At 41.7% G+C, this 26,586-nt stretch overlaps 1 protein-coding gene across 1 annotated transcript in view; it reads left to right on the forward strand.

The window, feature by feature from the left end:
• The window catches only part of plpp4 (phospholipid phosphatase 4), a 96,413-nt gene that overhangs the window by 26,755 nt on the left and 43,072 nt on the right, over window positions 1-26,586 (forward strand). Inside the window, exon 2 of the mRNA XM_072436837.1 lies at window positions 20,090-20,198. Coding sequence (XP_072292938.1) covers window positions 20,090-20,198 — 109 coding nt within the window. The remainder of the gene's footprint in view (window positions 1-20,089; window positions 20,199-26,586) is intronic.

The raw sequence follows: 26,586 nt of genomic DNA on the forward strand, positions 1-26,586 counted from the left end.
TGTCACTAATTATTACTTTTACTGTGACTTGGCAATTACCCATCGGGGCAGAAGTAGTAATGATGAGCGTGAGCTAGCCAATGTGCACAGAGCCTATGCAACTTGTAAACCATTTTAACATCGAACAGTAAGTTCTAGGTCATAACAAACATAGCAACTTGCCTCTGTAACAAATGGTGAATATGAGACTCATTCCTTGTATATGGTCTTGTACAGAATATTGCCAGAGCTGATCGTGTCAAGCAGCCTTTATGTTTACTGAAGATTTATTAGAAAGCACTTGTAGTTTAACAACCCCAATGGAGGAGACGAGGAAGACATAACACATTAATACGAGTATATCAATATAAACACTTTTAATTCTGCAAATGCACAGAGCAAACTGATATTTATGACTTCAATTATATATTTTTTCACTCACAACAAACATTTGGCCAAGGTTTTTTTTTCTTTGCTTGGCATCAGTGCTGGCCCAAGTCTTTAAAGTTGAACATTTAAATTACAGCATGCATAAGTGTTCAATCGATTCTCATGGTCTGTTCTACCCTTGTTTCTAGTGAACACACAGTGAGACACAAGGAAAACATGCAAACTGTGAGTCAAATAATAACTTCAGTGTCACCAAAATCAGGAAACCGTGTCCCATCTCATCTCATCCTTAACCTCGAACAAAACAAAACAAATAAAAAACTGCATACCAGCACTTACATTGCTCTACAATACATTTTGGGATTAACAACAGGGAATTTAGCTCTGTCTGGATTGATCACAGCCGCAATTTGTTTCAAAGTGATTTTATTGTCTGTGCATTCAGACAACGAGGCTGCATTATGATTCAATCTATCTCAGCTTTTTTTCCTTAATGCTTCACATCTGTTGTCTGTCCATTTTAGAGGCACCATTTTGCTTTATGCAACGTGATAGAAAAGAAAATGAGAATCCATATGTTGTTTCCTCAAGACTACAATTTGTTGCAAAAAACTGGAAGTGCTGCAATCTCAGTCTCATTTCCCCTCAAAGGAAATCATTCTCCTTGAACGACAGAATAGTTTTTTTTCTTCTTTTCTTTTACAACAATGACCCTAAATATGTAATAACATAAATAGTTTTTGAAACAGGATTCGGGTCCGGCAGCAGAGAACTGGACCCATTTCTGTTATCAATATTTTGATTTGTAATGAACATAACATAAAATGGTGTAATATGAAACAGTTATTCATTTAATACGAGAGAAAGTGTAATATATCTTATTTATTCTGCCTAGTTTACTACTGTACTAACATTTTAAATTAGACTGCCCATTTATTGATTTGGCTTTTAGTTTCTTAGTTACTTTCTTTTTAATTATTTTAATGCCTGTCATTGCGGGCTTATGTATTTATGTATTTTGCTTGCGCTTAGATTAAAACGCTTAAGGGAGTCAGCACAAGGTTAATTGTAAGTAGAATCACTGATGCTGCCCAGTGGTTAGGTCACAGCACACGTATGCCGTGCTCCAAGTGCAGCAGTGTTCCTCAAGTTCATTCCACATTTTACCCTGCCTAATAAAGCCTACAAGCAACAAAATCTTTAAAATACAAAAAAATGAAAAAACAAATCATTGAATTGAATCAAACTGTTACAAACACGCTGCTGACTCCACCACAGTCAGCAGCTAATGTGTGATTTCACCCGTCAGGCTCGTTCTGGACCACAATGAAAACAAAACGTATAATTAAAAGATTATACTACTACTACTACTACTACTACTACTACTACTACTACTACTACTACTACTACTACTACTACTACTACTACTACTACTACTACCTACCTACCACCACCACCACCACCAACTCCCTCAACAGCTCCAATGTCTCCATGAAGCTATTATTGCTTTGCCTGGACTGTTGCACAGTATGGTATTAAACCTGTCTATCGCCATGGAGACAAACGGACGACGCCATCAGGCTGAGTTCGAGGTCAGAAAGCAAGGCTGTTCTTTTCCTTACTTTTGTTTGGCAATAACAACACCTTGAATAAGTTAAATGTCACACGTTGGAACATCCCAGGAAAAGCTAAATCATCTCCATGGAGACAAGCCGAAAGGTTACGTTTTGCACCTCTACAAAAAGTAGCTTACCATATTTACTCTTTTTTTTGCTACACTCAAGAATGGAGCTGAATAAATGAGCAGGAAAAAAGCCAGTTTTAAGCTTTAACTTTTAATGCGACACACAATATATTAACATTGTTTTGCACATACTGAAGTATATTTTCTACCTCTGTCTGTGATAGAGGTATGGAGGAGGCGCTCACCTGCTGTGCTCATCCATCAGTCGCTCTCTCGGTTCTGTCGTAGGTTAAACTATAGTGACAGCACATTTCACACACCACCAACTGCAGGAGCCCAACACCAACGATCTGAAAATGAATTAGATGAATGAAGGAATTATGGCTTAATCTTATGGAGATCTGTTTTTAGCATGGATATCATAGAGGTTCAAATACAATACTGACATGAGATGAACTAGTGATAATATAGTGTATTTTAAATGAAACAAAAAGTGAATGTACTCTCTAGATTTTATTAAGTTGAGTTATTTACCACAAGTATAAGTTTTAATGAAAGCTCAGTGAGTTATTAAATACACTTTAGTGTCAGCAACTTACGTGTACTACTTCATATTTATATCAGGTTTTATCCCGTGAAATATCACCATCATAACTGTAGGATTTAAATGTGTAGCGTAAATGAGTATGCAAGAAAGATACCAGCACAAACCTTAAAAAAATAAACCGCAAAAATAAACATAAAGAAAAAAACTTCAAGCTACAAAAAATCTCCTTATTCAATACATAGTCTTCTAAATATTCCAACTTTGATAAGGAAACTAATTTAAATGTATTATCAGAGACTGTGGCAAGCCATGTGTGATATTTATAAGTAATCATGTCTCTTTCATTTTCCAAAATAGTTCAGCGTCCTTTTTGAGTTTAAGGACTAAACGGAGACTAGCTGTAGGATGACAGGTGCTCATGTCAGTATGAAAGAGTATTTTTGGACATGTCTTTGTGCTAAAATAGCTTGAGTCTTGTTTGAATCAGACATCTTTTTCCTGGACTTTTTAAAGCTGCTGTTGTAAAGGCCTGAGGAGCTGTCCAGAGCAATGTGGTGCTGATTTGGCCACTTCAGAGCCTCCTGTGTTTGAGCCAAGACCAGAGGGATAAAAAGCAGGTCAGAAATCACCGGGCCAAAAGCTGTCTCGCGCATGACATGTGGCTGGCAAACTTAAAGGATTACATTTTGGGCTGCGTTTGACAGTTGTTCGTGTGGATGCCAAGAACTTCAAAAGCTCTTTTCAAAAGCACTGGACATCGACTTTCAAAAGCACTGGACACCTACTATGAATGAGGATAGGTATTTGACCTATTCGTCTTCAAGAAGTGATTGTTTGTGTTAAAACAGTTTACCATATTTGCAACCTTCTCCCTGAATTGCAGGTTTGCCCTAATATTAGTTTTGTATTTTCATATTATTTGATGATTGGTCAGTTTGATTACAGTAGCTTAAAGCTGAACATAACATTCATTTATCCAACAATGACAGGATGCTCTTGGATTTTTCTCCTGCTTTACAATTAATGATATAATAAACGTTGCTTTCTGGCTGTTTTTTATTGCTGTAAGAAAAAGCTTATTTCCACGTTCAATGTTCTAATTTAAGACTCAGTCATGCTTGAACTACTTTTTTTACTGTATTAATAAAGTACATTTTGATATACCAAACAAGATGCATTCAACTTTACATTATACGTTTACAAGAAAGGTACTTTGCAGTAGTTTGCAACGTGCCAGTACTAAGTGGATCAATAATTTGCTGCACTTTAGCTACGCAGCCACTAGTTAACATTCTGTATTTTTCGATGTAGGTGTTTAAAGTTTCTGCATTTAAAAGCCTGGAATGTGCCTCCTCGTGTTTAAAGAAGCCTTAATTAATTCAATGTTAAAAAATCCTTTTAAATCGGAATCAATATTCATTTAGTGTCTACCCTCTGCTGTAATAGACTTAGCATTTCCCGCACTACACAACCACTCGGCTTTAACACATATTATATTAACAGCCAAGAATCAACAGCGTCTATTTATACATAAAACTCGAGACTTTTGCCTATTTGATTATGTCGAGACAATGCATTTTAATGAACATACGTGAGAAACATCTTGCATAATTAAAACCCCTTCAACAATACTTCTGAAACATGTATGTGACTGTTAACACGCCGGTTTGTAGCTATGGGCTAATGTTGATTGACCAGCTCTTTATTTTTAAGTATCTTTTGTGGCAATAGCAATAAAACTTTGATGGGTCCATCGCTGACCGCTGAGCTGGACTGAACCGCAAGATTCTCTGCACTGATTTGATGGTGTGTGCCAATGGAAAATAAATGATGCAGAAGATGCACTCGGCAGAGGAGGCTGGGCTTCCACATGGACTCTGTAATAGTACAAATGCATTAGCTCCTAAATCTCTCTGGTCATTTTTCAATTTTTGTCTGTATGTAATATGATTAAAAGTGGTATTAATTTGGCAGAGGAGCCGCACGGGAGCAATCAGGCAGAGAGAAATCCAGTCAACCTTTGAGCTGGAGAGAAATGATTTGAAACTTTGTTTGAAGCTCGGCATGTACCCAGCTTTTACGACGTGAAATGTCGAGGGAAGAATTTTTCAGATTGTCTTTTTGCATGTTTTTGAATGTTGAAAGAAAGAGGACATAACGCATGGTAACTTGTAAACATAATCTCAACACATTTAAAGTCCAATGTGCTGTATTTAACAGGTTTTTGAGGGGTTCAGCTTGGACAGACTGACAGAAATGAATCCAAATTATTGATGTTCTCTGTGATTTACATAATTAATGTACAGAACCAAGAAACAATACGTTAAGACAAAGCTGCAAAGATTGTATGATATCAGTTAATTTCGTTTAATTAGATTTTTGTATCTAAATGCTAATGAGCAAGAGTCAAACCAGCATAAGAGTAAACCAGGTATATTGGAGAAGCTTTAAGGTTAGGTTAGGTTCAACTTTATTGTTATTACACAAATGAATCGCATCGAAATACAGTTTGGCATCTAACCAAAGTGCAATGAAGCAGGCACTAGATTAAAATGTATAATACTGTATATCAATAAATGTACTGTGTTATAAATACATGTACTATGATACAGTATGACATACTTAAGTACAAACTAACAGATTATATTGATATCCAGGGCAAGGATTCTTCTTATTCTTTTCTTATCTTACTTTCTGTAATAACTTAAATGACTATAAGGTGACGCGTATTGCACTGAGCCCTGGATATTCCCTCTCCCCTGAGAGAAAAGTCTCCATCCATCCATCCATTTTCTACCGCTTGTTCCCTTTCGGGGTCGCGGGTGACTGGAGCCTATCCCAGTGACTTCGGGCCTTAGGCGGGGTACACCCTGGACAGTGGCCAACTTGTCGCAGGGCCAACACAGAGACATAGACATTACAGACAGTTCACGCTCACATTCATTCACTAGGGCCAATTTTAGAGTCACCAATTTTGCCTAACACATGCATGTCTTTGGACGGTGGGAGGAAGCCGGAGAACCCGGAGAAAGTCTGCGATTTTAAATTGAGTTTATTTGAAGTTTGAAAGATCTTAAAAGGGCCAGAGGTGAAAAAGTGTGGACTATCAAATGAAGGGCTACACTCTTGCCACAAATGGAACACTTGGGAAATAAAGACATCCCTTTATTGTTAATGTACTCAGACTAAGTTGGAACGAAAGTTAAAAAAATGCGCATAGGGTTCAAAGTATGAAAAAAGGATATGTATACAGCAATTAAAATGTTAAAATATTCAAAAATATTTTCAATGGCATAAAGTCCCCCATATGGCATTGATAACAGGAATAGTTAGTGACGGGACAAGCATGAATATTTGTCAAATGCTTAGCTATTTATACACAGAGCCGCTTCTATGTCTAACTATTGTGAATAAACACGTAAAAAGGTTGATCATATTTCTTTCAACCTCAGCCATGATTGTGTTCGGGTTCCATGCCATTATAATATCAAAGAGAGGTGTTTGTTTGCTTGGATCTGAAACCAAAACCCTTCATTGTTTAAAGAGATTTCAGATCATTTTATGCATCTCTTTATATTGTTTAGTTCTTGTCAAGATTCAACATCTCTAACTGCAAGCTGTCCTTAGCATGGAGACGCCCACAGGTCCTCAACCTGGCGCCTATGACCAGTAAATCCCCAACAAACATGTTTTTGACCTAATGTGTTCATTTATCTAATCAAACCTACAGTATATCTTGCATTGCACATTCTGCCTTTTTTTTCTTGCACGTTTTTGGGGACGGTTATGCTTGAATGCGATGGTGCATTGATTAGATTTTCTTTTACAAATTGAAAGCTTTATTGTATTAGTTTCAAAAATAAAAGAATTCATTTGATCCCTTCCTGATCACTGGAGCTTTAATCCGTGTCAAAACTGCCGGAGGAATCATACCCCATGGCTGCTCTCTGTTCTATCACAGAGTTTACAACTTGGCACCATCTGACAAGCTTTATTAGTGAGATCTAAGTTTAAACATTGCTGTTGGGCGTTTTGTCTGCACCTTGGACACATCCTCTGGGCTTTACAGGAGCAGCATTGTTAAAAGCAATCTTCCTTTGTTTATTCCACAAACTAGCAGCAAAAAACATTACTGTCTGGAGACCCAATTTGGCCTCAAGCTAATCCAGCTACATTTCACTCTGCTGTGTTTCTAATTTCCTTGCACCATTTAAAGGGCTTACACCGAATTGATTTAAACTTTTAGCTGTTGCAACCCTAAGTTGTTTCCAGCCCTTACAAACCAGATGTTCAGGAGATGTTCAGTGTATAAAATGTCCTGTGAAAATAAAGTGGATTTGATGGGATTCTGCATAATTTTACCTACAAAAATGTAAATGCACAATACTTTTAGACAGCAAACCAAATTTAGCATCTTTAAAACCCCTACAAAAATAGTTATGTATGTTTTTTTTTTTTTCCAACACCCATGTTTTTTTTCCCCCACAAATTTTTGCTTTTACAATTGTGTCAAAAAGGAAAGGACTTTCCAATGTTTGGAATAATGAAACATATATTTTCCAACTACTTTTCATGGCTTTACAGTACAGAAGTTGCTCAATATATTCTTGAGATTCGCTGGCCCAGATTTGCCTTTCTGTGCATCACAAATCAAGTGCTTGGCTATACTTTCTTGATTCTGTTGTGTGCTAAATCTCCATACTCTCCGTCGCAAGCCGAAGGGAATCTCTTGAGAAACACTTTTTTCCCCCGTCTTTGGGGCCTTTGAATGGAGTGTTTCTTTTAAATATGCATGTAGATGGATAAGAATTGGTTGTGATGAAATGCCCCAATTGTGGCTCTCTAATAAATAAAAGGATGCATGGTGTTGAAAAACGTTCTCAGTTAGAAAAGGTCGCGTGGGGAAGCTCCGAGCCAAGTCTAAAGGGTGGCTTCCACTCTCTGTGGAACTGCAGATGAATGTAGATTTATTCATTTGTACTTGGCTGCAAAACTCATCTGTACTCGAAATATCCCAGGTTTGTGTGAATATAAGGCTTCCAGGCTTTCCCCAAGGACTCTGCTTGTCAGTTTCTATTGCATGTCGTTATGTAGTTGATCAGTAGTGTCTTGCAGGTCACGATTTAATTTCATCTATTTGTGTCCGAAGGCTTCAGTATCTCATTGTTGCGCTGATGAGTTTCTGCTTTCGTCAACAGTTTGTTTTTTTTGCCCCTCAAGTGCATTTTGGGAATCTAATCCGCATTTTAAGTGTCAAGATGAAGCTGAATTATACAGTTTAAGGGAAATTGCAAGGAAAGATCAATAGGTTCACTTTTAGATTAAATAAAAAAACTAGTGAGGCAATGCATTTTTAAAACCTCAGTTTGTGATATGGATAAAATTTGACTAGACAACTACTAAAAGAATCGTTGACCACGCTCATGGCAAGAATTCATATTTTTCAAGGTGTTATTTATTTTTCAGCAATATAAACTAGAGCTGTAGCTATCAATTATTTATTATTTATTATAATTTATATTTATCAAATAATCTATTTTCTTTGAGTAAATCCTTTCATGTTTTTACATTCTGTAAACCATTTTGAAAAGCATATTACATATTTTTTTAATAGACTTTATACTTCATAGTAATAAAAAGTAACAAATAAGGAATTTCTGCTTACAATAATGAAATAATAAATAATAAAAAGTTTGTCTCCAACATTTCACTTGACCAGTCCAAATGTCCATGATGAGTGCATCCGCCACATTTCAGTCTCTTTGATATCGAGTGTTGGAAAAGGATTGTGTCTAACTTCCACAGAAACTTCACCGCCAGAAAAGAAGCAAACATACAGCATCGATTAAATTGTTCTGTTAGAATATATGTAAAGGACTAATTAACTGTGTTGTGAACAGGCCAGATTCAAGCTGAGCAACAGTAACTGTAGCTATACATTCATTTAGGTTCACTTAAAATAAGAAATGTGCTTGTAAATGTTTATGTCACGTGTTGGTTTACCTCGTGTTGTGTGTTGGGCGATGTAACTCTGCAGCTGTTATAATATTATATAATGCCAGACTGGAACATGGCAGGCAAAGCTTTTACATCTCTATGGCGACAACTGGTGATGACACCCCCCAGCAGAAAATGTACACAGTGCACGTTTCATTTATCAGCTCAAAGATTTTATACTTTTTGACACAATGATAGTGACATTGTGAAATTGTGCTTTGTATTTGAGTGATTTTAGTCATTCTGTGCATATTTATTGGGAAACAACATGGAAAACAGGTTTGTTGTTTCATGTTGCTCTTCATGCGAGTCACGTGTTTCAAGTGATTTCCTCCTTTCTTTTTGTGGATACAATGGTTTGGCTGCAGGGTAAACAACTGCTCACGCTGTGTATATTATTACCTCCAAAAACTGTGACATTGACTGCACTAATGTGACTGTAATCCACTGTGGCTCTCCTCCTGCCAAAACGTCTATTTCTGCTTTCTAACGGTCGATTCAATGTCACTTTTAGTTCATGAAGTACGCTGTTTTACAAATGGTTCTTTAGAAAACATTCAGGACAAAAGATGAAAGCTTTTGTTTAATCAATATTCATAAGGGATGTCAAGATTACGAGATAATCATAATTTTTGAGGGTGTTTTGAGGGAGAGTTTAAGTACAGTACCGTTGTTTTGCTTATTTTGAAGCCTAAATCAGCTTTGATCAGATGAAATGAAAACAGCAGAGGAAAAAATGTGCCGCAGTCACTTGTAAAATTCAAATCAATAGAGAAAATGCTAGTGATTTGGTCTCTAATGGTGCGCCCTTGAAAACAGCACAATGTAGCTCACACTATCTTTACTTAGCTGTTCAGAAGAAGAGTCTATTCAAATATGTGAAAGTAAGTGAATGGTTTGCTCACAGAATCAGTAATTGTGAATAATCGAACCATTCTAAAGTTTCTTCTCACTATAATCATAAACTTTAATAGGATATCATAACATCCCTAATATTTGCCGAGATCAGTTGTGCTATAGTTCCAGTAATCAGCTTAGACCTTGTTGATTTGCCTTCAAATAGTTTTTGTGCTTTTGTTTGCTTGTCCTTGTGTGTAAGACTAATTTTGTTATACTGTACGCTCTTTTATGTTTGTGGCTCGTGTTCTTTCAGAAGAATGTTTTCCATTGAATAAAACTAGAACATTTCCTACAAGTAAGTCTTAAGTGGTCATTTTAATTATGTAGATACAACCTAAACCTTTAATCACAGTAAATTTGCATACACAGTGTTAGTCCAGATACATGTAAATGCAGAAGGCAGTGAGGTAAGATAAGTTGTGAAGGGCATCTTGCATATTTCTACTTTATACCACTTTTGGTCGTCATGGTAGTAGCAAACTAAAAGAGGCAGCCGACTTGCATAGGGAGCAACCGCCAGAACAATGAAATAAAGTTGTCGAAAGTATGAGTCCCAATAAATGATGCGGAAAAAAATGGGGTCCCAAGATGGCACGGGTAATGATGGATTTGTGAAAGGCATTCGTACCATTGAAAGTCTGATTAAATTCAGGAACGTGGCTAAAACCACAGAGAATATGAGGAGCAGTTGTAGATGTATTTCCTTTTCTTATTTCCTCCCTGTCTGTCCTTGATGCCCAAATCACAAATTTAGCTTTTGATGAAATCCTTCAGTGTTTGGGGAGCCCTGAAACCTGCCACTATACCTGGCAGTCATATCGGAGACTCTCTTTTTAATAAAGTTTATAATTGGAAACAAGGAGATGAGGTGAAAACGGTGAATTGCAGCTGTGAGGGGAAACCTCTGTAGACAATATTGATTTGTTCGAAAGGGCTTGATAAAAAATACTCCAAAAACCTTGTATAAATAGGTTTTTAATTTCACGTTTATGAATGATTATTATTATTATCACCCTGAGCTTGTTTCATTAATGGATTTATTATGAGGTCAAAACACTTCCACAAAACTGATTTACAAATTAGCAACACGTTGGTTTGTCATTTGTACCACGCGACCACAAACTGGTCTCTCGATTGGACACTGACAGAACTGTTCCGTGACGGCGGGCATGCTCAGAAAATGAAATGTGTCGTGGATTATTTCTTATCGGACAGCTTAGCTCGGAGGGGAAATACGTCTCAAACACATTAAGATGTTAGCGGCGGCGGCTGAGATAATCGAGCGGCGGGAGACAGGTGAATGGTGCTCTGTGTACTGACCTTGGAGTGTAGTACAAAAGATACAGGGGATTGTAACGGGAAGACTTCTCAAAGGTGTGATGGAGCAGAAAGGCTTCTAATGGGAAATCGAAATCTTAAATGAGTGTCTTGACTTTTGACTGAGTTTTAGGTCAGATGCCCTTTCTAGTGCGCTACATACTGTAAATACACTCTAATAATAAGAGTAAGAGGAGTGTGAAATTGAGCTCTACTGGCTAACTTCTTCCTCTCTGAATGACTTTGGTTAATATTCACAGTTAACCATCCCGCTATCCTTTTTATATGACCAGTATTTAAATGAACGGAATAAGCAATACCAGAATATTGTAAATGCTATGATTTGCTATGATTGAAGCTAGAAGTATTTTCCTTTCTGGAGTAAAAAACATTAAAGACGAGACTAAAATGTAAAGTCAGGAGGGTTTATTGAGTCTAGACAAAGTGAACTACGTGGTTCTACAGAAAATACAGAGAAAGAGTCCTGAGGTCAGTTTTTATTGAAGTGTATCATTATGAGTGAATGGAGGTCATCACATGGATCCAACTAAACAAACAGTTCATGCTTCCTATTGGATTATTGTTGCACGGGGGAATCGGGTGATTGACACAGTATTTAACCCAACTGATGAAGGACGTGGCTTCTCATTTTTTTGAAAAGACAAATCTCGTGATCATGGAAAATGTATAGTGTGTTTGAGAAGGGTCAAATCATTAGCATCAAGCAGAGAAAACATCTAAGGAGAAGCAGAGACTAATCTACTACAGAATTGAACCTCAGTGAGAGTGTTTGGGACGAGCTGGAGAAGTGCTCACTCTCTTTCACCAGCAATACAAGATCTTGATGATAAAATAATGCAACACTGAAATTAAATAAATCGTTTAATATTGCAGAAGCTTATTGAAACAATGTCACAATGACTGTGAGCGGGAATCAAAGCTGAAGGTGGTCCAAGTGCATTGAGATATAACTTTAATAATACAACACATCAGACTATTTATTTTATCAGAATTGTTGAATTGTTCCTTTTGGCAAATTGGTAATAATTCTGGATTCAGGGCTACTATAAGCATAGTCAGGTGCTAATATACTTTGATGAGATGAGACACAATTCCCATGAGACGAGACACAAGAGTCATAATTTGTAATGAATACATTATGCTCAGTTGAGTTAACCCTTTTTTAGTCAAGCCAATTGTAATCACATGGAACAAGATCATTTTCCATATGTGCCCAATCTTTTGATCTTGTCCCATCCTTACAAATATAATTGTCTTATGATATCATTTTCACTTACAGGATTACTTCAGATTATTTGCATATCTTGTTCCGTTTTTCAGTGTCAAAATAATGGTGATTCCAAAGGTGAAATAATATTAGTTTAGCGACAGTATCAATAACGGCTAAATATTGAAATTGCATTGCCTCGTTCTGCAGAAACGGATTGCAGAAATCCCCTGACCTAAGGATAATGAGAATAAAATTATATAATTGTCACATGGCTCAGCAATTCTTTACCATTTTGCTGTGGGTCTGATAACGCATTTTTCGTGCCCCATATAACTACAGCTGGACTACATCTGGAGTCATTCAAATAGCATATTGTACATCATTAGCTCTAACTGAACGTGGCACACGAGCACACTCAGCGAGGTGTAAAATGAACCCGGAGTCTAGTTATCGCTGGACTAAACAAATAGTCTGCCACTGTAGCTAATATGTTGCTGTTTTATGGCCTCATACAGAAATAATTGATTGTGCCTACAGCCGTGGAGAGACAAATAAGATAATCTGTGAATAATATCAAGTAGGGCTTCTCAAAATGTGGCGATATTACAGTTTTTTCAATCAAATCAAGTCCAAACTTTATTTTTTTTTACAGCATTCATAATTTGAGTTAGGGACGTCACAATATCAAATGTTTGTGTCGATTGTGATGATTGTGAGAAAAACATCGCAATTGAACAATTATCAAAGATTACTGAAATCTTTATCTTTCATTCATTTCCATTGCCTAATACGTTTTAATATTAATAATATAATTCTAATGCTATTTTTTTTAAATGTAGTGACTACGCTACGAAATTGAACTTTCTGAATGATAAAATAAAGTTGCTATCATTTAGTTAAACTCTTTGAGCTATAGTAACAAAAAAACCTAATCTTCTTGACATTCCAACTTTGAATGACGACTGTTGGTTTATTTAGTCACAGATGGACGAAATAAACATACATAAATAAACATTTAAACAGCTTTAGTTACACTGGATGCATTTTGTGAGATGCAGCTGCTCCTTGATGTTGTAGAGAGCTTTGCAAGGTCACAGTTATGGAAAAACAGCAGAGAAGATGAAGAAGACTGGATGATTGTGAAGCGTTTGGATTCAAATGTGTCGTTGAGAGCGAGAGGCAGAGGGGAGCGAGGGGAGCGAGGGGAGCGAGGGGCAGAGGGGAGCGAGGGGGGAGCGAGGGGCAGAGGGGAGCGAGGGGGGAGCGAGGGGAGCGAGGGGCAGAGGGGAGCGAGGGGGGAGCGAGGGGCAGAGGGGAGTGAGGGGCAGAGGGGAGCGAGGGGGGAGCGAGGGGCAGAGGGGAGCGAGGGGGGAGCGAGGGGCAGAGGGGAGCGAGGGGCAGAGGGGAGCGAGGGGGGAGCGAGGGGCAGAGGGGAGCGAGGGGAGCGAGGGGCAGAGGGGAGCGAGGGGAGCGAGGGGCAGAGGGGAGCGAGGGGCAGAGGGGAGCGAGGGGCAGAGGGGAGCGAGGGGGGAGCGAGGGGCAGAGGGGAGCGAGGGGCAGAGGGGAGCGAGGGGGGGGCGAGGGGCAGAGGGGAGCGAGGGGCAGAGGGGAGCGAGGGGGGAGCGAGGGGAGCGAGGGGAAGAGGGGAGCGAGTGGCAGAGGGGAGCGAGGGGAAGAGGGGAGCGAGTGGCAGAGGGGAGCGAGGGGCAGAGGGGAGCGAGGGGCAGAGGGGAGCGAGGGGGGAGCGAGGGGCAGAGGGGAGCGAGGGGAGCGAGGGGCAGAGGGGAGCGAGGGGCAGAGGGGAGCGAGGGGGGAGCGAGGGGCAGAGGGGAGCGAGGGGGGAGCGAGGGGCAGAGGGGAGCGAGGGGAAGAGGGGAGCGAGGGGAAGAGGGGAGCGAGTGGCAGAGGGGAGCGAGGGGAGCGAGGGGAGCGAGGGGCAGAGGGGAGCGAGGGGCAGAGGGGAGCGAGGGGGGAGCGAGGGGCAGAGGGGAGCGAGGGGGGAGCGAGGGGCAGAGGGGAGCGAGGGGCAGAGGGGAGCGAGGGGGGAGCGAGGGGCAGAGGGGAGCGAGGGGCGCGAGGGGCAGAGGGGAGCGAGGGGCAGAGGGGAGCGAGGGGAAGAGGGGAGCGAGGGGAAGAGGGGAGCGAGGGGCAGAGGGGAGCGAGTGGCAGAGGGGAGCGAGGGGAAGAGGGGAGATAAGAGGAAGAGTGGAGCGAGTGGCAGAGGGGAGCGAGGGACAGAGGGGAGCGAGGGGAAGAGGGGAGCGAGGGAAAGAGGGGAGTGAGGGGAAGAGGGGAGCGAATGGCAGAGGGGAGCGAGGGGAGCGAGGGGAAGGGGGGAGTGAGGGGAAGAGGGGACCGAGTGGCAGAGGGGAGCGAGGGGAAGAGGAGAGTGAGGGGAAGAGGGGGGCGAGTGGCAGAGGGGAGCGAGGGGAAGAGGGGGGCGAGTGGCAGAGGGGGGCGAGTGGCAGAGGGGAGCGAGGGGAAGAGGGGGGCGAGTGGCAGAGGGGGGCGAGTGGCAGAGGGGAGTGAGGGGAAGAGGGGAGCGAGGGGAAGAGGGGAGTGAGTGGCAGAGGGGAGCGAGGGGAAGAGGGGAGCGAGGGGAAGAGGGGGGCAAGTGGCAGAGGGGAGCGAGGGGCAGAGGGGAGCGAGGGGAAGAGGGGAGATGAGGGGAAGAGGGGGGCGAGTGGCAGAGGGGAGCGAGGGGAAGAGGGGGGCGAGTGGCAGAGGGGAGCGAGGGGAAGAGGGGGGCGAGTGGCAGAGGGGAGATGAGGGGAAGAGGGGAGATGAGGGGAAGAGGGGAGATGAGGGGAAGAGGGGGGCGAGTGGCAGAGGGGAGCGAGTGGCAGAGGGGAGCGAGGGGAAGAGGGGGGCGAGTGGCAGAGGGGAGCGAGGGGAAGAGGGGAGCGAGGGGAAGAGGGGAGATGAGGGCCCCCAGGCACCAGCTGTTTGAGAGCGCATTTTTCAACCCCTGATACACTTCTACTGGACAGGCTTGATCTGCTGTTCTCCAGTAAACTTCCCATGTGACACCTTTATATCATATTGTTTAACATCTATACGACCTGTTCAATTCACAGTCTTCCTCTGAGACCTTGTTTAGTCCTGATCTAGTCCAGGTTTAGTTTTGGGTTTAATTCTAGTTTAGTCACAATTTTGAATACAATGTTTTAATACTTTCTTTTGGATGGTTCCTTCAGGATTCGTAAAAAGTAAATTAGCCGGTGCAGTGCTAATTACATTGGGATGGGATTGTGCACACGTGTGGTAAATGATCTTGTTCACATTTTACCTTGGACAAAAAAGGGTTAACTTTGCTGAGTTACACCTAAGGATGTTACAATATCAGATTTTACTGTTTCAATTATTGTGACAAGAAACAACGCAGTTTTACGATGAATCGTGAGTATTGCCCAAACAATTGTGAAATCCATAAATTGCTTTCTTTCACCAGTCTAGCTTTTTCAAATCAAACTTCAGTGATATAGTCGAATAAACAGGAACTAAAAATGTATGTCACAAGAAGGGTGACTTTTTTTTAAGGATAGATCGACATGAAGTCTCCACCTACAATTTTCATGATTATTATTTCTAGTTCTTAAGATTATATCACTATTTTCAATCAACTGAATAAACTTAACAACCTCTTGAAAATAAGACAGAAAACTACAGCAAAAATACAACTGTCAAACACCACTTTTTATTTTTGAAGACACTGTAAATACTATTCTCACTGATACTGTTCTACGGTGACTCAGCATCATCTGAAAACCGTCTTTCCCTTCTCTTCTTGCTTCTACTTTGCATGTATTAGTTCTGGTAATAAATGGATCTTCTTGTTATTTGGAGAAAAAACAATTCCAGCTTCAGGGTCTGGCATAAAGTATTGTTTCATATTACATTTAATGACCTCAAAACAGAGAAATTCCCCCACTCTAATAATAGTCGTTTTTAACAATACATTTTGCATATTCATTTAGATATCTATAGCACCATTAGGAATGCAGCCTCAGATGAACCACCGGCTAAAGCTAATTATGCACATTCATTTCAAAGCCGGATGTTCTTCCACTTAAAGCCACAGCAAAATAAACTGCTGAATGTTCTCAGGGACTTTTACGCTTCATTTTCCCACAACTCTCCACATTCATTCACCTTGACATCTTCCATTAAGTGATCAATACCGTGCATGTCTGTGCCAGGACCGACCGACTGAATGATCGTCACTCAAAATGGAATCGTTTAGGACTGGAGCTTCACTCAGAGACCACTTAACTAAAGAACACAACTTGAAATTAGCTCAGATAAACTTTAATACTATACGTTTGAGTTTATCTGTTATGAATTAGGGGCATTTCTTAAGACTTATCTGGGGCTAGTCGGGTAGCAGTGGCTCTGGTGCATACTGTAGCTGCGTCCTTGGGCAAGACACTTCATCTGACATGGATAATTATGGTGTTGGCCAGAGCAGGGACATGTGCGAATAAAGCCGTAACTGATTTCCCTGCATTTTTTATCTGGCAGTATCCCGGCGTCAAGACCTAGTAATACCTGGGATTAGTGTCAGCCTATATGTTAAACTAAACGGGTTTGTCTTGGCTACTGTGGAGCCATTTAACTTAACTTTGGTTTTCTTTTATTGAACGCAGCTTGGATTGGAATTGGTCTGACACAGAAACCGAAGAACTGCTTTCAATCAGGGCCGAAAATGAAATTGTGCAATTGTGAATTATCCCAAAGGTAAGCGATAACGTGACCATTGTGTATGAAAACGTCTCACCTGCCCTTCTTTCTACTTTCTTGATATCAGCCTGTGCTGTCTGGAGTCTTCATTTAGTTGCACACGCTCCTCTGACCCACGAACATGCTGACGCAGTTTATTTTTTGCGAGGTTCAAAAACCTTCTTTTTCAATGCATGTTTTAACTACTTTAGCTGCATTACTGCCACCTGTAGGACATTTGACGTATTCCAGGAATGTCGGGTATAGTGCAAACAAAGCAATGCCCTAGGAATAATTTGCATGTGTAATTGGAGAGTGTAACAACATTCTGTACCCGTTCATTTCACGATAACTATGTGTGAATGGGGCTCAAGTTTGGATAATGAATGAGGCAAAAGTGTAAAGTGAATTTGAGTGATTATCTGGAAAAGCTTAACAAAGCAATGTATTGTACTCTCACACACACACACACACACACACACACTTCCTTTCATTAAACCAGGGGTGGGCAATTGTTTATTTGTCTATTGTCTATTTTCGAATCCAGGCAAGTGGATTGCGATCATTAGTGTAACAAATTCTTATAATTACAAGCATTTTTCTGTAAAATAAAGGCTGTTGGATCTATTATTGTATTCATTTTATGTAACCTTTATTAAGGACACAAGTGCAGACACATGTTACATAGCTAAAACTGTTAAATATAGAAACTAAAACCACAAACAAGAAACTAAAGCCACAAATGCCCAGATCTGCATTAAACACATCAATGACTATCAGCTACGACTGAGTGTCAGAAAAGGACAGCACTAATATGTGCGTTTTAATATGCGGTATGGCTTTTCAGGGAACATTTATGAATGTAATAGTCACTGCAATGTGGACAAAATCCCGGGGCTAAATCAAGCTTCCCACTGGCATTGGAGATTGAGTCTAATTCACCTTACGAGAACTCGAGTATTATGTTTTATTAGCCCCTCTGTGAGCACAATTTCATTTTGAACTCACTTCAGAGAGTGATTTGACTAATTGCACCTCATTGTACCTTTTGAATCATTTTGATCTAATTCCAATTTCAATAGTACTCTATACATTTTTTGAGGTTCATTGTTCTGACTATTTATTTCTTCACTGTTGCTTATCTGTTTTTTATATTTGTAAAGCACTGAGTTACATTGTGTATGAATGGTGCCACACAAATAAATCCTGATTGATTGATACTGGTACTAATACTACCGGTACTTTTACTAAGGGATTAAACAAATTATCTTTGTATTTTCTATGTTTATTCCGAAATGCAACAGTTTCTTACTTTTTATTTGACTGCCTCGTCTTCTATGGGCCACACCCAGGTGCCCTCTTACAGGACATCATCAACTCCGCCCTGTGCATCCTGTGTCATCACCTGTGTCATCGGTGGAAGCACAAACGACCCAAAGCTGCAGCAGTCTGAGAAGCTTAAATAGGACTTTATATCACCGGTTGCATGTATGGCTTAAATATGTCTGTGGTACCAATCAAATTCCATGTGAAAATGTCGCTGCGGTTCAATGTCAAAATTTCCCCCCAAGAGGTCTGCTAACATATTAAACACAGCTGGATTTTGAATTGATTCGATGATCAAGAAAAAGACACTTCTTTCATAGGACAGTGAACAAGGTCGTGCCTGACAGATTACTGGTGGCCAGGGAGAAACACAGGAAGCGAGTGCATGCTAATTTATTCCTACTGCACCCATGAGAGGAACTACGGGATTTAGTGAAAGTGCTTTTAGGTAAAGACCTTTTCTTAATTATTTGTAAAGTGATCTCATTAGTCCTGAACATACATGTACGTGTTTATATTATGTGATTGCATCGTAAACTATAGATTGAAAATACACATTGTAGCAGCAGGAGTAGCATACAAATTAGTATTGGTCAGTTATTTGCAGGGTTTCATTTATTCATAATCTAGTAGTACAGTAGTATACAGGAAACACAGTTGGTCGTTTTAGGGACTGAATGCACAAATTTTTTGCTGAGACAAAGGGGCCGTAATTTAGTGGTATAACATTGTTTTAAATAGACCTAATCTAAATCATGGAAATAGGTTTTAACCCTAATGTCCACTGCAGATTTATGGAAGTTACACAAGCCCGCAAGGAGCAAGATGGCCGTCCATTGAAGTCAATAGTGGCTTCATTTAGCGCATGTTGCCAGTCAAGCCTTTAGCGGCTAGCTACATAGGAAGTGCAGAGCGAGAGTTGTTAGAGCAAAGCAAAACAGAGCGAGCCGGGACAAAACATGTTTTTAAAGAAAAATTAAGGGTTTTTAACCTGATTTTTTTTCTTTCTAATTGCCTGAAAAAGGCAAACATTTCCACAAATCCGACCTTTGTGAAAGCTGTAGCTGTAGCTGGCCTGTTAGCCGAACATGAGCTGTTTACTTTGCGCTCTGTGGGAAAAATGCTTTCTGGGCCGTGGAGGATTTTTTGGCTGCAGTACCAATGGACTGGCCACTGTGGATAACTCTCAACAGGTTTAAGCACTATCCAGATATTTTAATTGATCCATGATGCCACATTACAAGTCGTAAGATCAACAATCATAAATCGTAAGACTGAACACAGGCAGTTTATTGTTGGTCACATATTTGACAGAGATGGATCGTAAACGGAAAAAAGAGGAGGGCTCATTCTGTGACCAAGATTTAAAAAATATCAGACACACTTGATATAAATCACAGCTTGTCTTTGGTCGTACGACGTTTGTCCCTGTCTCATAATGACCCACGTTTTTGAGCCAAGTTGTCCCCAAGATCAGATATCTTTCATCAGAGACGGCCAAGATCGTACCCCACTTAAATGATAAGAAAATGGGACCATTGCCAAAATGATTTACAATCAAAATATGATATTTTTAAAGGATAAAATTCCTCAAAAGTTCTTCCAAAGTGGAAGAGATCATGACTAACATTTCGGTCAGATAAGAATTTTATGCTATTGACACCCTTTCACTTACTATTCAAAATATATAAAAGTTTGTTTGGAATTATTAAGTGTTAGGGTTTAACTGAGCCACATTTCCATCACTCTGGAACCCTTTGAAGGAGAAATGTCATTATCAATCACTAACTATGATGACCTTAAACAGAACAATAAATTGTTGCTAATAAGTGTTGAATCTGACAGTATCAGAGACCGAATCCCCTGGTAAAGGTACTTTAGGAATATGACCTTTCACTAATTTAGTCCCTTGAAATTACATTTGGATGCACTAGGATTTAAGGCATTGTTAGTTTTAGCGAATATATTTCTAATTCTACCTTTATTTGTGTGTTTGCAGGTTCACTGAGTTCCTGGAACCGTTTGAGAGAGTGATCCAGCCTGAGGAACTGTGGCTGTACAGGAACCCTCTGGTGGAGTCGGACCACATCCCCAAAAGAGTCATGTTTGTGAGTAAACTCCCAAATACACACCGTATTTAAAGTCTATATGACAGGTTATCCTTTTTTTCTAATGATAACTTAGTTTGGTGGTATATAACCTGTGATAATATTTATCAGAGTTTTACATCCATAAAGTGGTAGTTTGAGAAGAAATTTGGAAAAATAAGACTTAAAAATTGCAGGAAGTAGTGCTCTTAAATTGAATCCCTCTGGAATTGAATTTACACACGACTGGCACCATTTTCTGACAGTTTAAATGGTCATTCAACAAAACAAAGTGGTCAGGAAATAGTAATAGTTGTGCGAAATAGTGAAAGTGTTGTGGAATGTTTATAGATTTTAACTCTTGTTTTCAGTATGGTTGCTAGGTTACAATTCCAGAATTACATCTACCTATGTCGTATTTGCTGTCCATGTCCTATCAGGAAGTACAATTATAAACTTTACAAAAAAATTCAAACTGGAGACAATTAGGCAAATTGTTTTGTAAAAAATCATGTTCCCTACCTGTCATATGCACTTTACCTTCACGGGAAGTACAACGTTTTTATTTAACTTCTTCTATTTACTTTCTTCATCCTTTTACAAAACCTTATGCCCAAAAAATAAAGTAGCAACTGAAACTGGAACGGAACAATAAGGTGCGACAGCGGGCCATTCCTGACACCTCCAACTAAAAATACAAAAAGGAACTACGTGGGCGCTCTGACGCACAAAGAGACGAGCTGGGATGACGAGGAGTTTAAACAAACTGGAAAAATCTGCAAAAATACAATAAAAGTCATTAAACAGGAAAAATGTACGCTAAGGGAAATATATAAAAAAATGAACCTAAGACAAATCAGGAGAACAATTTGAATTCAAAATAAACATGGAGGCACCAATGGCAGCATGTAATACAAAATATAAAATGATAAAAGGTCACATTTATATAGCGCTTTTCTACCGTGAAGGCCCTCACAGTACTTTACGTCAAGGAACCAGTCACCCATTCACACAAACAATCACAAACCAGTTGCTCGCAAACAAACGTGTTTTTTTTTGCTAATGGTAATTCTATGACATAGAGGCAGATACCATTTGTGAGAAAATACATTTGACATAAAATTATATTTTAAACTTTAGAAAATATCAGATTGAAAATAGAAAATATGTCAATGATACTGCTGTACCTTAGGGATCATCTCAAAATGGGTTGAAGCTCTCTCTAGAGCCCCTCCCCCCCCAAAAGACTTTGTCTGGCTTCACATCAAATTGTACGCGTTGATAAAACGATAGTAGCTTGATAGACCCTGCTCACCTCTAGTGAACATCCCTGAACATCCTTTGGTAAGTTTATATTTAGAAGTTATTAACTCTCCAAATAATGTCACCTGTCGAGCATGTTTGTTTACTTAATCCACATGGTCCAAGGGCCCTAGGGGCCCTACGGCACATCCCATTCAACCCACACTGTGAGATGACCACATTGAGATCGTCTCAAGAGGATGAGAGAGTGAGAAACTAATGTTTCTTGTCAAAACCTGTAATTGTCAATTGCCTGAGTTTAGACCTTAGACATGTCAGAATGACAGAAGCAGAACACATGCTTTTGTCTCAGTGAGAATCTCACGTCTTCTGTGATTGGCCGAAACCTAATGCGGGTTTGTTTTGTTTCCTTCTTCCGGTCAGTGCGTAGCACGTTACTAGAGCATAATCTCTAGATAATTTTCTGCGCCGCGTCTTGCAGCAAAAAAGCTTTTCCAACTTTTCTGCACCAGCCACGTTGTCGACGGCGACGCCCCGCCCCTTGCGCGGGCCACCGTGAGCCGTGCTCCCCCGTGCGCTCCCCGTAGCACCCGCGCACGCACTCGCCGCCTAATGTTGGTCTAATGCTCGTTGCAGTTTTTTACCATTTCAAAACAATTACTGCCACAACGATGTATTGAAGCTTCAAAGCAACATCCATCCATCCATCTTCTGCCGCTTTATCCGGGGCCGGGTCGCGGGGGCAGCAGTCTGAGCAGGGACTCCCAGACTTCCTTCTCCCCAGACACTTCCTCTAACTCCTCCGGGGGGATCCCGAGGCGTTCCCAGGCCAGCCGAGAGACATAGTCTCTCCAGCGTGTCCTGGGTCTTCCCCGGGGCCTCTTCCCGGTGGGACATGCCTTAAACACCTCCCGAGGGAGGCGCCCAGGAGGCATCCGGAACAGATGCCCGAGCCACCTCAGCTGGCTCCTCTCGACGTGGAGGAGCAGCGGCTCTACTCCGAGCTCCCCCCGTGTGGCCGAGCTCCTCACCTTATCTCTAAGGGAGCGCCCAGCCACACGGCGGAGGAAACTCATTTCGACCGCTTGTATCCGTGATCTTGTTCTTTCGGTCACTACCCAAAGCTCATGACCATAGGTGAGGGTAGGAACGTAGACCGACCGGTAAATAGAGAGCTTTGCCTTTCGGCTCAGCTCCCTCTTTACCACAACGGTCCGATGCAGCGACTGCATCACTGCAGCCGCTGCACCGATCCGCCTGTCGATCTCACGCTCCATCCTTCCCTCACTCGTGAACAAGACCCCGAGATACTTGAACTCCTCCACTTGGGGCAAAGACACCCCACCCGCCTGGAGAGGGCAAGCCACCTTTTTCCGGTCGAGAACCATGGCCTCGGATTTGGAGGTGCTGATTCTCATCCCAGCCGCTTCACACTCGGCTGCAAACCGTCCCAGTGCATTTTGCAGGTCCGGGTTTGATGGAGCCATCAGGACAACATCGTCTGCAAACAGCAGAGATGGAATCCTGTGGTCCCCAAACCGGACACCCTCCGACCCCTGACTGCGCCTAGAAATTCTGTCCATAAAAATTATGAACAGAACCGGTGACAAAGGGCAGCCCTGGCGGAGTCCAACATGCACTGGGAACAGGTCTGACTTACTGCCGGCAATGCGAACACAGCTCCTGCTCTGGTCATACAGGGACCGGACAGCCCTGAGCAAAGGGCCCCGGACCCCGTACTCCCGGAGCACCCCCCAAAGGACACCCCGAGGGATACGGTCGAAAGCCTTCTCCAGATCCACAAAGCACATGTGGAGTGGTTGGGCAAACTCCCATGAACCCTCGAGCACCCGATGGAGGGTATAGAGCTGGTCCAGTGTTCCACGACCGGGACGAAAACCACTCTGCTCCTCCTGAATCCGAGGTTCGACTATAGGTCGGATTCTCCTCTCCAGTACCTTGGAATAGACCTTACCTGGGAGGCTGAGGAGTGTGATCCCTCTGTAGTTGGAACACACCCTCCGGTCCCCCTTCTTGAACAGAGGGACCACCACCCCGGTCTGCCAGTCCAGAGGCACGGTCCCCGAACGCCACGCGATGTTGCAGAGACGTGTCAACCAAGATAGAGACCTGTCCCCCACCCGAAGGCGGAGGGACGCGACCCTCTCGTTCACCGGGGTAAACTCCAACACGTGGCGGCTGAGCTGAGGGGCTATCAGTAAGCCCACACCAGCCCGCCGCCTCTCCCCGCGGGCAACACCAGAGAAGTGGAGCGTCCAGCCCCTCTCGAGGAGATGGGTTCCAGAGCCAAAACTGTGCGTGGAGGTGAGGCCGACTATATCTAGTCGGTATCGCTCAACCTCCCGCACAAGCTCAGGCTCTTTCCCCCCCAGCGAGGTGACATTCCATGTCCCCAGAGTTAGTCTCTGCGTCTGGAGATCTGGTCGCCGAGGCCCCTGCCGTCGACTGCCGCCCAGATCTCTCTGCACCGGCCCCCTATGGATCCTCCTGCGGGCCCCACGTCGCTCTTTCGGGCTGTGCCCGGCCGGGCCCCGTGGGGTAAGACCCGGCCACCAGGTGCTCGCCATGGAGCACCCATCCCAGGCCTGGCTCCAGGATGGGGCCCCGGTGACGCCGATCCGGGCGACATAAACTGCCTTGTTCGTGTTGTCATCATAGGGGGCTTCTGAACCGATCTTTGTCTGACCCGTCACCTAGGACCTGTTTGCCTTGGGAGACCCTACCAGGAGCATGAAGCCCCCGACAACATAGCTCCCGGGATCATTCGGGCACTCAAACCCCTCCACGTTAAGGTGTCGGTTCAAGGAGAGGGCTTCAAAGCAAATGTAGGTTCAAACCCCCCCCCCCCCCCCCCCCCCCTCCCCCCCAGATGAAAAATATTAAGTCTTTTCAGCTTCAACCCATTTTGAGATGATCCCTTATAGTGCATAGCAGTAATTACTGAATTAAGAGAAAATAAAAAACGCAAACAATTGTTGGTGCCTCTTTCATAAAACAGTACAGAAAACAAAACAAAACAATCTAAGTGGCATTAGTTACCCTAAACTACATGTGTATATAATTTTAAATTATGATATTTAATCATCACAGACAATGTTGCTTCATGGAAAGTTGTTGTTAAATTCATGTAATTTATAGCATTCATGGGTTTTCTAATACACAAATCATCTATTTATGAATAGTTCAGCAATGCTTTCAGAGTTGGAATTATTCACCATAATAAACACTCTGTCACGGCTCAAGTGCTACACTGGTTCGACACATCAGATGTCTGATCGGCTTGGACTGATAAGAAATCAGCCGCTTTCACTTCATCACGAACATAGTTTTTATTCACAGCCAGCAAACAGTCAAGGAATTCCCATTGCTTTTCTACCAGGCTCATGGGCCATTTTCAAACAGCCCCGCGATGTACAGTGAAAAGAGACGCAGGCTGCGCTACGCAGCAGACCGCTTTTTAAATTCATTTACATATGTAAACTAATAAGAATACAAGAAGACAAAACTATTTTTGAACCGTTTGACATAATTGGCCGATTGACAGAAGGGGCATCGCCCCTTCGCCCTTAATGGACCAGCCGCCCACCACAGATAAAAATCGCATTTGTTGGAAAAGAGCCAAGAAAACGAGGGGAAAGAAGAGTTTGTTTTGCTGCTTGTTTTCAGTTTTCACTTCTGTCACGTATCCATGAGCCGTGTGCGGACAAACCGCATATGGACCACACGATGGACAATACAACACAGAGGACAGACAAAAGCCTCTGAGTATTAGAATGTGTCTTGAACGTTGAGCATACCTGAATTTGTTTTTGGACCACCACATTCACTCCGCACATTGGCAAGGCGAGTGAATTACACTGGACAGAGTTTGGATTGAACCACTGACCTTCAGGTCGAACACTCTCACTACCACCATTGTAATACTATAAATCAAGACCAAACAACTTCTTGATTTACTGACCTTTCCTGCAGGTTGTACGTTTGGACCGCATACACACATATCTCTTTACTATTATCTCTTACCAGTGTCTTGACCTAGATTGAGTTTGGTGCAGTAACCAACCTCCTGCTCCAAAATGGATGTCCTTAGGCACTCGAGGATGGATGGGTTCATTTCTGAAAGTCAGTTTGAGCGCACCTCCCCTTGTCTCATACTTACTGCCTGTAAGTGACATGCTCTGGATGTTCGTCCAACATATAACTCATAAGTGTACACAAATTGGCCAAGTGTTCAAAAAATGAAGTGATATAGTTTGGACATAATACATATCTTGGGCACCTGTAACACCTTTAATCAGTTTATCGGTTGAATGTAACACATTTTCTCGTCTTTGGGTGTAAATCTGAGTTCTGTGGAGATTGGCATATTGTGAGTGAGTGGTGAGTGAGTGTTGGTTCAGGCCTGTCCATCCCTGCTCCTCCTCACACATCAATCAAGGCAATATGTGTCCAAACAGCAGCAAAGTAGGTGGTCTTGCTGCCAATCAACAAGAAAGCATTATTTTTCCCACATGGGCCTGAACACATAGTTAATTTGTCAGTAGTAGGAGTGTGGCAATGGATTGGCTTGAGGAATGCAATAATCATAAACATGTACATCGTTGGCAAAGGAGAAGAAACCAATTGTTGTATTTATTTTATTTGATAGGGGGAGTGCATATTCATGAACATCTGTTACAATTACAGTGTAAATATGCCAGATTATAGCAGAGATGCTGTTTACTGCTGTCCCTAGGTAGGAAACATAAACAAATATTGTTAATCAATTGTTACTAAAACTTGTTTCAAAACTAAATATTTGAACAAGTATCGATAGTGAAAAAATATCACAGATCATGTTTCCTGAATAGATTTTTTTTTTTTATTCATATAGTCTTGATCCGTATCAGAACAAGTATAAGACCACAGAAATATTAGAGAAACCACAACTATTTTGTCTAAAAATTACACTCTACCATTTAAATAAATTAAGCCTTTTCCTAAACATGTATTTCAGAATTGTAATATCTTGTTGTTCATTGTTCTCCATTGTTCCTTCCTTGGACATTTTCTTCTTAAAAATGGTAACACTAAAATGTTGCAGTTTTCTGACCCAAATCATAAACAATTAGTTTTTTGGTAAAAG

The sequence above is a fragment of the Eucyclogobius newberryi genome, unplaced genomic scaffold, assembly GCF_026437365.1.
Source record: "Eucyclogobius newberryi isolate DKJ021-1_F unplaced genomic scaffold, fEucNew1.0.hap1 SCAF_8, whole genome shotgun sequence".
Classification (NCBI taxonomy): Eukaryota; Metazoa; Chordata; class Actinopteri; order Gobiiformes; family Gobiidae; genus Eucyclogobius; species Eucyclogobius newberryi.